Source organism: Cydia strobilella, chromosome 19 (genome assembly GCF_947568885.1).
Source record: "Cydia strobilella chromosome 19, ilCydStro3.1, whole genome shotgun sequence".
NCBI lineage: Eukaryota > Metazoa > Arthropoda > Insecta > Lepidoptera > Tortricidae > Cydia > Cydia strobilella.
In genome coordinates this window covers 4249555-4261506 of record NC_086059.1, presented here as the reverse complement: position 1 = coordinate 4261506, position 11952 = coordinate 4249555, and the positions used below count along the sequence as shown (strand labels likewise).

The following is an 11952-nucleotide window of genomic DNA, read 5'->3' as shown; positions in this document are numbered from 1 at the left end:
CGCCCTTGTCATAATTTTTCGCCAATTTTTTCGATTCCGCCTCAGTGGAAAGGCAACTCAACAACTTAGTTGAAATGGGCGAATGTTTATCGACGACGGCGGGCTATTTATTATACCTACACGTATCGGGATTCGGGACAGAGAATAGCAGTCCCCCAGCGTATACATTGAGTGTAATATGAAACGGAGTTATACACCGTTTTTTTTTTATTTGCGTTAATTTCGAGATATGAATAAGTATGTTTAAGGAAACTAAATGGCATAGTTACTTTTCAAAAGAAAAACGTTTTTGTGGATTTTTTTTGGTAAAAGTAATTAAATGTTGCATACTGTTGTAACACGGGCATTAATTTTAACTCAACCAAACAATTCAAAACTGTGACATATCAATGTCATTTCGAACATTGTCCGAGATAGTACCTAATACGTTTAGTAGCAAATGTATAAACTCGTACTAAACACTAATCAATACGTAAACAGGCCCTTAGGCAAGTGTACAAGCTCGTAGGGGCCTTATCAGATAAAAATAAATGTGTTTCTTCATAGAAAATGCCCCAAATTATTAATTATCTCCAAAATGTTGTTAATTAGAATACCGATGTCTGACAAAGTTACTTAATTTAAGCTCAGGAATGCCCCTTTGAAATTAACGCAAATAAAAAAAACACGGTGTATAACTTCTCTGTCCGAATTTTACACGAAACTATATTGGTTGTCGACGGCGCGGTCGTGCGGCGCTCCGCTGGCGACCAGCAGGGCTTCAAGCTCCGCGCGGCGCATCCTCACGTCGCTCCCGTGCGTTACGCCCAGCTGAAAATAGATTGGCTGGTAAGTTCTTTGTTTCTTTGGTTTTAAATATTTATAGGTCGAACGTACCGTAGGCCTAAAAAGCAGGAGTTACGGGTTCGAATCCTGGTAAAGGCATTAATTTGTGTGTTCATCACAAATATTTGTTCCTGAGTTATGGATGTTTTCTATGTATATAAGTATTTATATATATGTGTATATTATTATATAATATATATCGTCGTCTAGGACCCACAACACAAGCCTTATTGAGCTTACTGTGGGACTTAGTCAACCTGTGTAAAATTGTCCTATAATATTTATTTGTATAGGTAGCAATTGGCCCTAATCACTTGTCGACTTTATAGGTTGGTTCAACAATACGTTGACATTTTTTTTACTGTGGCATATTGTTGATAATTTTAACAAAAAATCGCGTTTGTGTATAAAAATTAAAGCTTTCTAGAGGCTTTCTAGTTATCCAGAGGCCGTGAGTTCAAGTCTCACCCAAGGCAGTAATTTTTCCACTTTTAAATTTATTCTAAGCTTAATAGCATCGATCGCAGACGTTTCTGCTTGTTAAAAATTAATTTAAAGCTTTCTAGAATAAGATGTGATAATAAAAATATTATATTTCTAAACTTTAAATAAAAAATATTGTAATCGGTTGAAAACCGCGTGAAACGAAACTTCGAAATCATGTCTGTCACGTTTTCTCAATTACAACGCTTCCGACAAGTTCTTACTCTGTTGGGTCGATTATTATAAACGTTTGTATAGGCCTTTACACAATCAAAACAATTCGAATTAGTATTTAATTATTCACGTACAAGCGCAATACACGAGCAATAAATACAGTCAGCTGCAAATATCTTGACTTTCATTCCATTTTTTTGTGAAAAAAAGGGAGTAAAATATATTAGATGTTGCCATCACAATATTATATGAAATCAGTTTTTCCAAATACATATTAATATTTTCTGCAAATTCAATTTAACGGACTTAAATTATTTTATAAAAAAATTGTCATCAAAATATTTCTACCGATGAACGACGTTAGTAGTGTGGGTATTTTTGCAGGCAACTGTTCAAACTATAGAATCCATAATGCAAACACTCAAACATATTCTGTTATCAGTACGCTTCACACACTTTACTTAATTGAGTCGTACTAACGGGCATCCTAACTAGGATCCTAAAAAAAGTTCCTAGTTAGTTCACTCACGCGGTTACGCCTTTACAATGTAGGATTCTGAAATAAGTAATGTGTGTGAAGCGCTTTAGCAGAACCATTATCACTAAAAAGCAAATATGAAAATAAAATAAAAAAAACACTTACCAAAAACAAAGTACGTTCAAAACGTCACCAATGATCAAACACATACACATAACGAAAAAAAAAAACTGCAAATAAAAACAAAAAAGCCATTCCACATAAAAAGTTTAATAATAAAATTTACAACCAAGAAAATTACGATTAAAGCTTGGAAGAACATGAGTTCAATTTGTACACCTTAAAAGATAACAAACAAATATAGAGTTAGACTAAAATAATTAGTAATCTACATAGTTGTCTTACACAAATCCATTCTGTGATATACAGTGCCGGCAAAAAATCTTTCATACTGGCAATCTTTGCAGGCATTCATTCGAAATTTGGTGAAATTAGATCATGTATTGCGGATTGGGGACTTCACATATACACCAATTAATGTATGTTATAAATATTACATTTCTTATTTGAAAACACTCAAAAGCGAATTTTACAAACAATAAAACTTAAGATGAACCAGTTTTTCGGCCTCGTTAGCCTCTGGTTTAAAATTTAGATCGCTTTACAAATTAATACTCACCGGGCTATCGCGAAAACTCTGACAAAATAATTATTTTAAATATGAACACTAGTTTGATCGAATTGTCGTTTTCATACGCCCCTATATTGTAAATTTTATCGAAATCACTGGAGAAGTTTTTGAGAAATTATCAAAAATATTATGCAAATGTACCTGAAAAAATATGATGAGATTTTTTTCCGCTACTGTATACGTGAAATTAAGCAATCTTCTTTTAAATATTTTTTTAAGCTTTGTTACTTAAATACAACGAAAACATCTGGCAAGAAAACAATACATAGTGGACAACACAAAATGCAATAAAAATAACAAATTCACAAAGCATTGCACTAATTCGACATTGACCTTCCTTCTATCTCTACTTAAACTAAAATGCGCATATTTGACGTCATTGAAATATTGCATCAGTATTTGTATCGTTTCCAAGCAAAAAGTCCCACTTTGTCGCTTGCCATAAGGACGCTTTGACAGGATATTCGTATAAAGATATAAGCAAATCTCGTCCTTATGGTAAGCGACAAAGTGGGACCTTTGACTAAACTTCGACACATTTACCCAATGTTACATCATTTACGTAATATTGTCACCAATGACATGTAATTTTATTCTAAGGCTGCCTTGTCACTGAGTCGGAGATGAGAGATGTGGAAATCAACCAATAGCACTGGTTCTCTTCTCCGCTCCGCTGGATTACAACCAATGGCTGATTCCCGCATGTCTTCTTTCATCTCCGCCTTAGTGGAAAGGCAGCTTAAACATAGTTTGAATTGGCCTATTGTCATTTTATTTCTCTGTCAATTGATGTCGTTCGATTTGACTCTATAATAAAGGTAGCGAAAAGTACGGAGTTACGGACCAACAAAAATGATATGTGTTCTTCTTAGTTGGAGACCTTAGGGCACTTTTTGATGAACTATTCTACTTTTTAGCAAAATTAAAGCTGCCTTTCCACAGAGGCGGAGATGAGAGGAGACTGAAAGAACGAACCAATAGCATTGGTTGTTTTCTCCGCTCCGCTGGATTACACCAATGCTAATGGTCGGTTCCCGCACGTCTTCTCCGCGCCATTGGAAAGGCAGCCTTACTACACAAGCGTAACTGAAAACTCACAAGGTAAATAAAAAGCAATATAAGCTTTGATGATTGTTTCACAAAACATTCGAAACTGTTACTATCTACCAAAGATAGATATAACTCCGTAATAGATGGATACAGTCTAAGGAAAAAACGTGCCTCGAAAATCACGAAAATTTGATTCAAGATCAGAGGGCACCACTAGTTTTGGCCTACTCTCGTAAAGAGGGCGTTGACAGTTTCGTTTGTTATTTATAATTTTAACGCATATCAGTGAAAGAACATGAGCCAAAATCATATAAAAATAATTAATGCAAATAAAAAAATCATTTATCCACATTTAAATACATTTTAACGTATTTTTTATAAATCTTCATTTTTAGTTTTAAAGTATGTCGATAGATGGCAGTGAATTTACAGTGGTTACAAAATTTACTATAACAGTACCGCTCTATCTTATTATATCCTCTTTGCTATCTACATATTAATTGTAGTACATATTTTGTGATTTCAACATATTTTTATTCTAATCATATCCCAAATGTATGGTTACATCTTAAACACGAAAGTATAAATACGAATTTACAAACGTCTCAATAAATGCATAAGAAACGACGTCTACTTTAAACTTAAAGAATAGTTTTATTTAAAGTTTGATAGTATACATTATACCTCAAAAGTAGAAATTAATTTCTTTTGATTCAAATTTATCTAGAACCTACATACAATTAAAATATGTTTTTAACATAAAAAGATACAGTCTCAGGTCTTAATTGAAAGATTTTTTTTATAAAATTTACGAGTACGATTTGTACAACATATAAATTAAAGTCACATCAAAATTGAACAATAGTTACATACATAAGTACATTGTACAATTTTGCCTTTATGCGTACGAGATTCTATAAAATATAGACATTGTATTACCGCAAAATGGGGTGATTTGAGATAAAAAAATAACAAAAAAATATTGCCTAGGTTATTTAGTAGAGTTACCTGCAATAATATGTTACTGTATGTGTTGTGTTGTGTCCCTAGGTACGTACGCCTAAGAACCTAATCTGTTAAACAAAAGCCATTGTTTCTTTTCTGCGAGCGGTCGGCCATTGTGTCTGAACGCATGCCAAAGCAACAATGTCGTTTAAATAGCGGCTGTATCTTGGTGGTTTTAAGGTTCAAATATATGTAATAATATGAGCGCTCGCCTACATTGAGGTGATAGATGGTCCTACTACCAAAACATGTTACATGTACTTTTGAACCTTAAAACTACCACGATACAGCCGCTTTTTAAACGACATTGTTGCTTTGGCACGCGCTCATACACAGTGGCCGACCGCTCACATAAAAGAAACAATGGTATTTGTTTAACAGATTAGGGTTTTTGGGCTTAAAAATCATTTGATAAGATTCATACTATACGTCTAGACGCAATGACGCATTTAGTTGAGGCGATTTTCGATACACACCGGTCTAATTTTCCCCCATTTAACGGTAACTAATTTGCAGTCCCACTCCCACAGTGATCGAGGGCATCATGGACGGAACAGCAATAATAATTACGCGTGTGCGATAGAGATAAGAACAGGCGGGGCGATGTATGATATTCTTAGTTCTTAGCGTCTTTACTTTAACATTATTATTTTTAATGGGTAATTAAAATAGCGAATTAATCCACTAAAATTATAAAAATGTATATTAAAATGCATAATGACTATTGAACCGAACCTATTCGTTATTCAGTCTGTAATAACTAATAGCTTCTTAAGGAGTTAAAACTCTCGTGACTAACATATGCTATCTTATACACTTAAAACACACATTATTATTTTATTTGTGTTTTTTCATTTGAGCAAGGTGTAACCCTTAATTTGACTTTTGGTTGTCCCCTTATTCTGTTTGATTATTTTTCCATTTGAGTGTTACGACCCACTTTCAGTCTAATTGAGTATAAGTATATCATAGGTAAACTTCATGTAATTTCTATTTAGCATCGCGAGCTCTTTCGATCCTGATAAAAAGATGTCTGAAAGTTTTTTCCTATTGTGCTACTATAATTCCATACACTATGTAAAACAGTAACACAAAAGAAACTTACAAAAATGTAAGGTTATACTTATACAGGTTGGATTTTTTATGGATATTTTTTATATAAAAAATCTGATCCCGTGTTGCTATACGAAAATGGTCTTGGGAGACCTTCCCTAACTTAAGTCCCTGGCAAGCTCGGCGGAATTTCACCTTCCCATACAAACGGAGTTCTCATTTAAAAACTACGTATTGGATTGGATTGTAATGAAACTTTGCACATACAATGACATGAGGTATATGTAGGTCTGTAATTAGTTTATATAGCTCCAGTTTATAAAACAAACAAAATAGAGCAAAAACAAGTTTTGTATGAAAAACTTAAATTCACTGTATTTTTTAACTATGGCACCTGAAGCTACATAAACTACAGACATAGAACCTTATCCTATTGTAAGTACAAAGTTTCAGAGCAAACTAGCTACTCGTTTTAAAATGAGAGCGTAACTACGTTTGTATGGAGAACCGAGCTTGCTGGGGAGCCTTAGACGATTTGCATTTATAGATTTTGGAAAAAGACGTACAATTAGCGACAATATCAACCTCGACAAAATAATTTTACTCAGATAAGAGTAGATATATCCTAACAACAGAACCTGCTATGACTTTTCCCCTTACATGACGACCGCGCCAATGTCAAGGTTTGACTTTAGTCAGGCGTGACTCACTCCGCGATTTCGTCGCACCGCTACAAGTACATGCGGCCGCCCCCAGTTCTGAGGTCTAGCCATAGTAATTGCCGCGCATGCGCCACCTAGCGGTCATATCTGTCACCGTGTTAGAGAGTGAATCTTCTGTACTATTATTTATTCTGTGCTTTAGTGACCGCCACGACGGCCCTATATACTAGTAATGCTCACTTGTCGGTTGTCGCCGACGGCGCTGACCACGTACTCCGTGAGCGTCACGTCGGCGGCGCCGCCGGACTCGAGCGGGATGGGGTGCGCGCGGAAGTGTTCCAGCATGTCGTGCACGTTGGGGAACCAGAGATGCTGGACCCGGCACTGGCCGGTCTCGCTGAGCGTCATGCGTAGGTGTTTGGCGCGGCCCTGGAACAACGATATTTATTTACCCCCTTGCCAAAGAAATCCCCTGACGCCCAATGCCAAATAAATATGTTCGGGCACGGCTTTTGTGGGGGTGTACTTCCTTTTTGGCGCCAAATTTCACTTGGCAACCAACTTTTCGCCAAACCAATCGTTAGCATAACCTCACTTCGCAACCATTTCATTTCCCAACCCCATACTTGCGAAATGAAAATGACGTACTATAGGTTGCGTTAGGTTAGGTTAGATTATGTAAATTTGCGAAATGAAATTTCGCCCAACTAAAAATATGGGATAAATAGTTTGGGAACTGAAAGTTTGTCAAGTAATTTTCGCCGAAACATCAGTAAACCTTTTGTGGGGCCATTTTTTTCGGTTGATTGTGAATCCAGTTAAATTGTACTACATCAATGCTTCTAACTACCTTTATTACATAAATAAACTAGTGGCTCTGTGAGCTCTAAACCTCGCATTGAGCTTAGAAAATGTTCGTTGACTCGTTATCATGGTCTTAAGCTCCATAGACGCTATTGGCGCTTAAGTCCTTTAAGGGGCCCACCCATTACCAGTCCGCCGAACGATATCAGCCTGTCAGTTAGAACAAAAATTTGAGCTTCGAACAACTGACAGGCCGATATCGTCCGCTGGACTGGTAATGGGTGGGCCCCTTTATGCCATATTGCGCATTTCGAAAAATTTCCGAAATCTGGATTGACAAAAAAAACTTTTATCATAGAATATGGGCACAAAATCATAGCTTATAGAATGAGGGCATCCGGGCATACGAAAGCAAAATGCCCGAGTTAAAACGGAGACCTTCACTAACGCCACGGTCAATTATATCGTTGTCTGGGTACCCACATCACAAGCCTTATTGAGCTTACCGTGGGACTTAGTCAATTTGTGTAAGAATGTCCCTATAATGTTTATTTATTTATAAGATCATAACATTCATAACGTACCTGGAAATTAAAGGTGAGCACATATTCGCCCTGCCTGGTCTCGGACTGGCGCACCAGGTAGCAGCCGTGCGCGTTGGAGCCCCCGGCCAGCACGCAGGCCGCCGCCGCCGCGCGCGCCAGCGTGCCGTGGAACCACGGCCACTCCGCCAGCGACACGCGCGCCGTGCACGCCTCTTCTGCTATTGAACCTGCAAAACAAGATAATATATTATGGTGAATCAACTTTTTCTTGTCACTCGTTGCCATGGTTACCTCCTGGGTCACAACCCTTAAATGCATATTGTTGCCAAATGTATACAAAGCATTGGACAGCTCACGGATTCAACAGAAAAAATCAAACCTTAAAATCTTAGTCTAAATCTTAGTAGTCAAATCTTAAAATCATGCATTTAAGGTTTAAATTTACGAAATATTTTTATTTATAAAAATTACTTTCGTTTTAAGAGACAAAAAATCGGAAAATTTTAATAAATCCAGAATTTGATGATTTTTAGTATGTGATTGTGGACGTTTTTTATTTCGGGGTTTGTAATTATTTTATATTTAAAAACTTTATCATACGTGACAAATAGTGTTTTTGATGGCAGTAAGATTTTTCATATATCTCTCACTGAAAATTATATATTTACATAAATATGATTTAGCCTATGCAATTTCTAACACTGATTTTTCAGTGGAAATCAATGTTATATTTCTTTTACTATTTTTCCCATAATCAGCAAACAAGTATGTAACACATATATTAATTTCGGACAAAAAGAAAAATCATGTATTTAAGGGTTAAAACCCCAATTCTATAGTAATTAAAATAACCAAACATGCATTTTTGTGGTAGATATAAGGCCTTTCGACTAAGCTACCACTAATAAGCCTGTTTGTGGATTGTTATACAACATTCCGTCTAACAAACTGTGCTAATATTGTCCCCTGGCTGACGGGACACAATAACAATAAGAAATAGTTGATTCACCCTTAAGTGTGATAAGTATAAGATTTAGTAAAAAAAATGTGGTGAATCCTCTTTAGGCCAATCAATAAAGTTTTTCAAACATTTGTTTATAAATTAAAGTAAATGTTAAACTTTGAAGGAAACATTTTTAAAAGAAACAAACTGCATTTTTTTTTATACTACGTCAGTGGCAAACAAGTTTAGCAGTCTCCGTAGCCTATGTACGCAAAATAAATCTATTTTCCTCTTTAGTTATTTAATCATATTTCCTGAACGGAAATGTTTCTACAGTGACATAACTAGGTTAAAATTAGTTTGGACATGTAGATAAAGAATGACATTGTTTGCCGGTTAGTATTTTTGAAACGTGATTCATGACATTATCAATGTTGTATTTCAGAAATGCTGTCTACTAATTAGGAGTATTCTCAGAAACATGTAAATAAAAGATTTAGTTTTTTCTGAGTATTTCTGCTGATTTTTGTTTTGACAATCATTTATAGCCACGTATAGCCAAATAAAATGTCAAAACATTGTTTATTGGAATGCATTGTTTATTACAAAAATAAACCGGCCAAGTGCGAGTTGGTCTAGCCCACCGAGGGTTCCGTACTTTTTAGTATTTGTTGTTACAGCGGCAACAGAAATACATCATCTGTGAAAATTTCAACTGTCTAGCTATCACGGTTCATGAGATATAGCCTGGTGACAGACAGACAGACGGACAACGGAGTCTTAGTAATAGGGTCCCGTTTTTACCCTTTGGGTACGGAACCCTAAAAATGGTAATCATACTACTATATATAGTAATGGTAATATAGAAAACAAACAGTAGGTGGGGTAGTAATCCAGGTAGTGCATCAGGTAGAGGTAAAGAAAAATTACCTAATTCAGCCTCTTCAGGAGTGTCAGTAGCTAAGTCAACATTACTAGTGCTTGCAGGTAGATCTCTTCTTGGGGGCAGATCAGGGGGTGCCGGCTCAGGTAGGCCGGGTAGCGCGTCAGGTGGGGGTTGCGTTGTTGGCGCTGATCGCATGCAGTACTTGATTGTGGCTAGCCAGGACTTCATGTCATCTACATCTGCAGCTTCTATTACATACTCCATGTTGTTGTCGGCCTGTGAAGAAATTGCATGTAGGTTATTTCAGGCTGAGCAAGACTCGGAAAAATTTGATGCATTCTGTAAAGGTGCTGCCAGATCTGATGAATATGCCACTAAGCTTAAGAGCGATTTGATGCACCCTAAAGAGCAGTTGAAAATTTCAACCAAGTTGAGTGGAGAAAGGCATGCTCTGCAGTGGAACAGTAGGATAAAATAATGATATTTTAAATAAATGGGTCTTTGAAACATAAATTGTTTTATTTACAATAATTGGTTGAATAACAATAGCTTTGAATCATTACAAGTACTTGGCAAAAGATTGCATCATGCAAGAATTTTAAAAGAATGAATAATTTACCTTCAATACAAAAGTATTTTCATGGTCTGGCATTTCTAAAGCTGTAGTTTCTCTCGCTTCTGATATGAGAAAACAGAACACTCCACTCCTGGGCTTCTGAGCTTTCGGTGGGGAGTAGAATTCCAACATGTAACCCCCTACAGTTTTCACTAGAGCCAGTCTGCACTTCTCCCATTTTTGCGGGCCGGAGGGCTGCTCCAGACTTTCAGGAGTTAAATAATTAACCAAACCTTCTTTCCTACATTCTACAACTATTTTGGCTAGCTTAGTCTTACTTTGTTTGTTTAAATTAGACGATAGTTCAACCTCGTCCGAATGCTGTTTGTGAAACAGACCCTTCCCTTTTCTCAGTCCTTTAAATGATAATCTTCTGAAGAATGGCTTGTGCTGTGTTTTGGGCGAGTCGGTGTCCTCCGAATAATCGCTTTCGTCGTGACCTGTGTGCGTCCCGTTCGGGACCTTGTGTTGCGCTTTTAGTTTACCAATTTCTATCTCGAACTGGTCGGAAAAACTGTCAACAAATTTCTTTAGAAGATCTTTGTGGGATATGCTGGGTCGGGAGATGGGGTCTGTGGCACTACTCTGGACGTATTTCCAATACGTAGCCTTGGCGAACTCCGGAGCGGCAGCTTTGGCCTGACGCTCACAGAACTCGACCCATCCGTCGGGATCCCCGTCGGACGGGCCCGCCATGGCTAGCAATCTCTTTAACAGCTCCACTTGGATTTTGTTTTCCCTTTTATTAATCTGTATACAATAACACCACTGAAACAATTCACTGAATCACGGTTTCTTATCTATTTAAATGACAATTTCGCAATCAAAATACTCATTCTGAATGCTTCCTCACAAGTTTTCTCGCAAAAACAAGTTTTGTTGCCAGACGAAAATTTTAATAAATAACGGATGAAAGACATCATAAACTAATATATTAAAATAAATTTTATTGCTAATGAAATTTGTAGTTATTTTTTATGTAATATTAATATAATTAATTTTGAAAAGAGTAGTTAAATGGTAACGCACGTTGAAATATAATGCCATCTAGTGACAACCTCCGAGTAACGTAATGTAATGTTGTCATTAAACGCCCCTAGGTGGCCACTGAAAGAAAATCTATTAGTGGTTCGATTTTTATACAAAATTCAATCGGTATTAATTAAGTCACTACACACTATTACGACATAAATATTTTTGCATTTATCTACTTTCGAATATTCGTTTGCGCTAAATTAATAGAAAAACTTTGTTGCATACAGAAATCATGTATAAATCAACGTTATAGTTGGTCAAACCAATTTGTCAGTCAGTAACAACCAGGAAATCTATATATATATATATATATATATATATATATTTATTGTATATATTACATTTATGCATGTATTGATATTGTTATATATTTAGTTGTGCTGATATATTTTTTTTTCCTGTACTCGTTCTCCATTTATTTTTGCTACCCTTATACATATTTCTTCCTTGCGCTAATTTCTACTACCTGAAGGTTGTCTGGAAGAGATCGCTTTTAAGCGATAAGACCGCCTGTTGCTGCTTAGTTTTTTATGTTAATTTGCTGTATTGAATCATGTTTCATTGTGCACAATAAAGAATATTATTATTATTATTCTCTTTATTTATTATTTTTCTTACGTTAGGTTTTTTTATAATATGCATATAAAAGTAAAATATAAAAACACTTACAAAACAATACAAAATACATATAAACAACCCGTT

General features: G+C 36.0%; 1 protein-coding gene across 1 annotated transcript; it reads right to left on the bottom strand.

Moving 5' to 3' along the window:
* Nucleotides 1-311: 311 nt before the first annotated feature.
* Nucleotides 312-11081, bottom strand: LOC134750292 (SH2B adapter protein 1). The gene is made up of 5 exons (XM_063685453.1): nt 10219-11081; nt 9644-9875; nt 7810-7997; nt 6662-6850; nt 312-810 (listed from the first exon to the last, which is right to left on the bottom strand). The coding sequence occupies exons 1-5, from the start codon at nt 10909-10911 to the stop codon at nt 694-696; spliced, it is 1419 nt and encodes a 472-aa protein (XP_063541523.1). The 5' UTR covers nt 10912-11081; the 3' UTR covers nt 312-693.
* Between the last annotated feature and the right edge of the window lie 871 nt (nt 11082-11952).

What these genes read in the sequence shown, in the direction of transcription:
- LOC134750292 (XM_063685453.1), bottom strand. Translation starts at nt 10,911, where the DNA reads ATGGCGGGCCCGTCCGACGGGGATCCCGACGGATGGGTCGAGTTCTGT. An exon ending in AAAATACTTTTGTATTGAAG is followed by an intron (nt 9,876 to 10,218) that starts GTAAATTATTCA and finishes ATTTCTTCACAG; the next exon opens with GCCGACAACAACATGGAGTA. An exon ending in CCGTCGGCGACAACCGACAA is followed by an intron (nt 811 to 6,661) that starts GTGAGCATTACT and finishes ATCTATTTTCAG; the next exon opens with CTGGGCGTAACGCACGGGAG.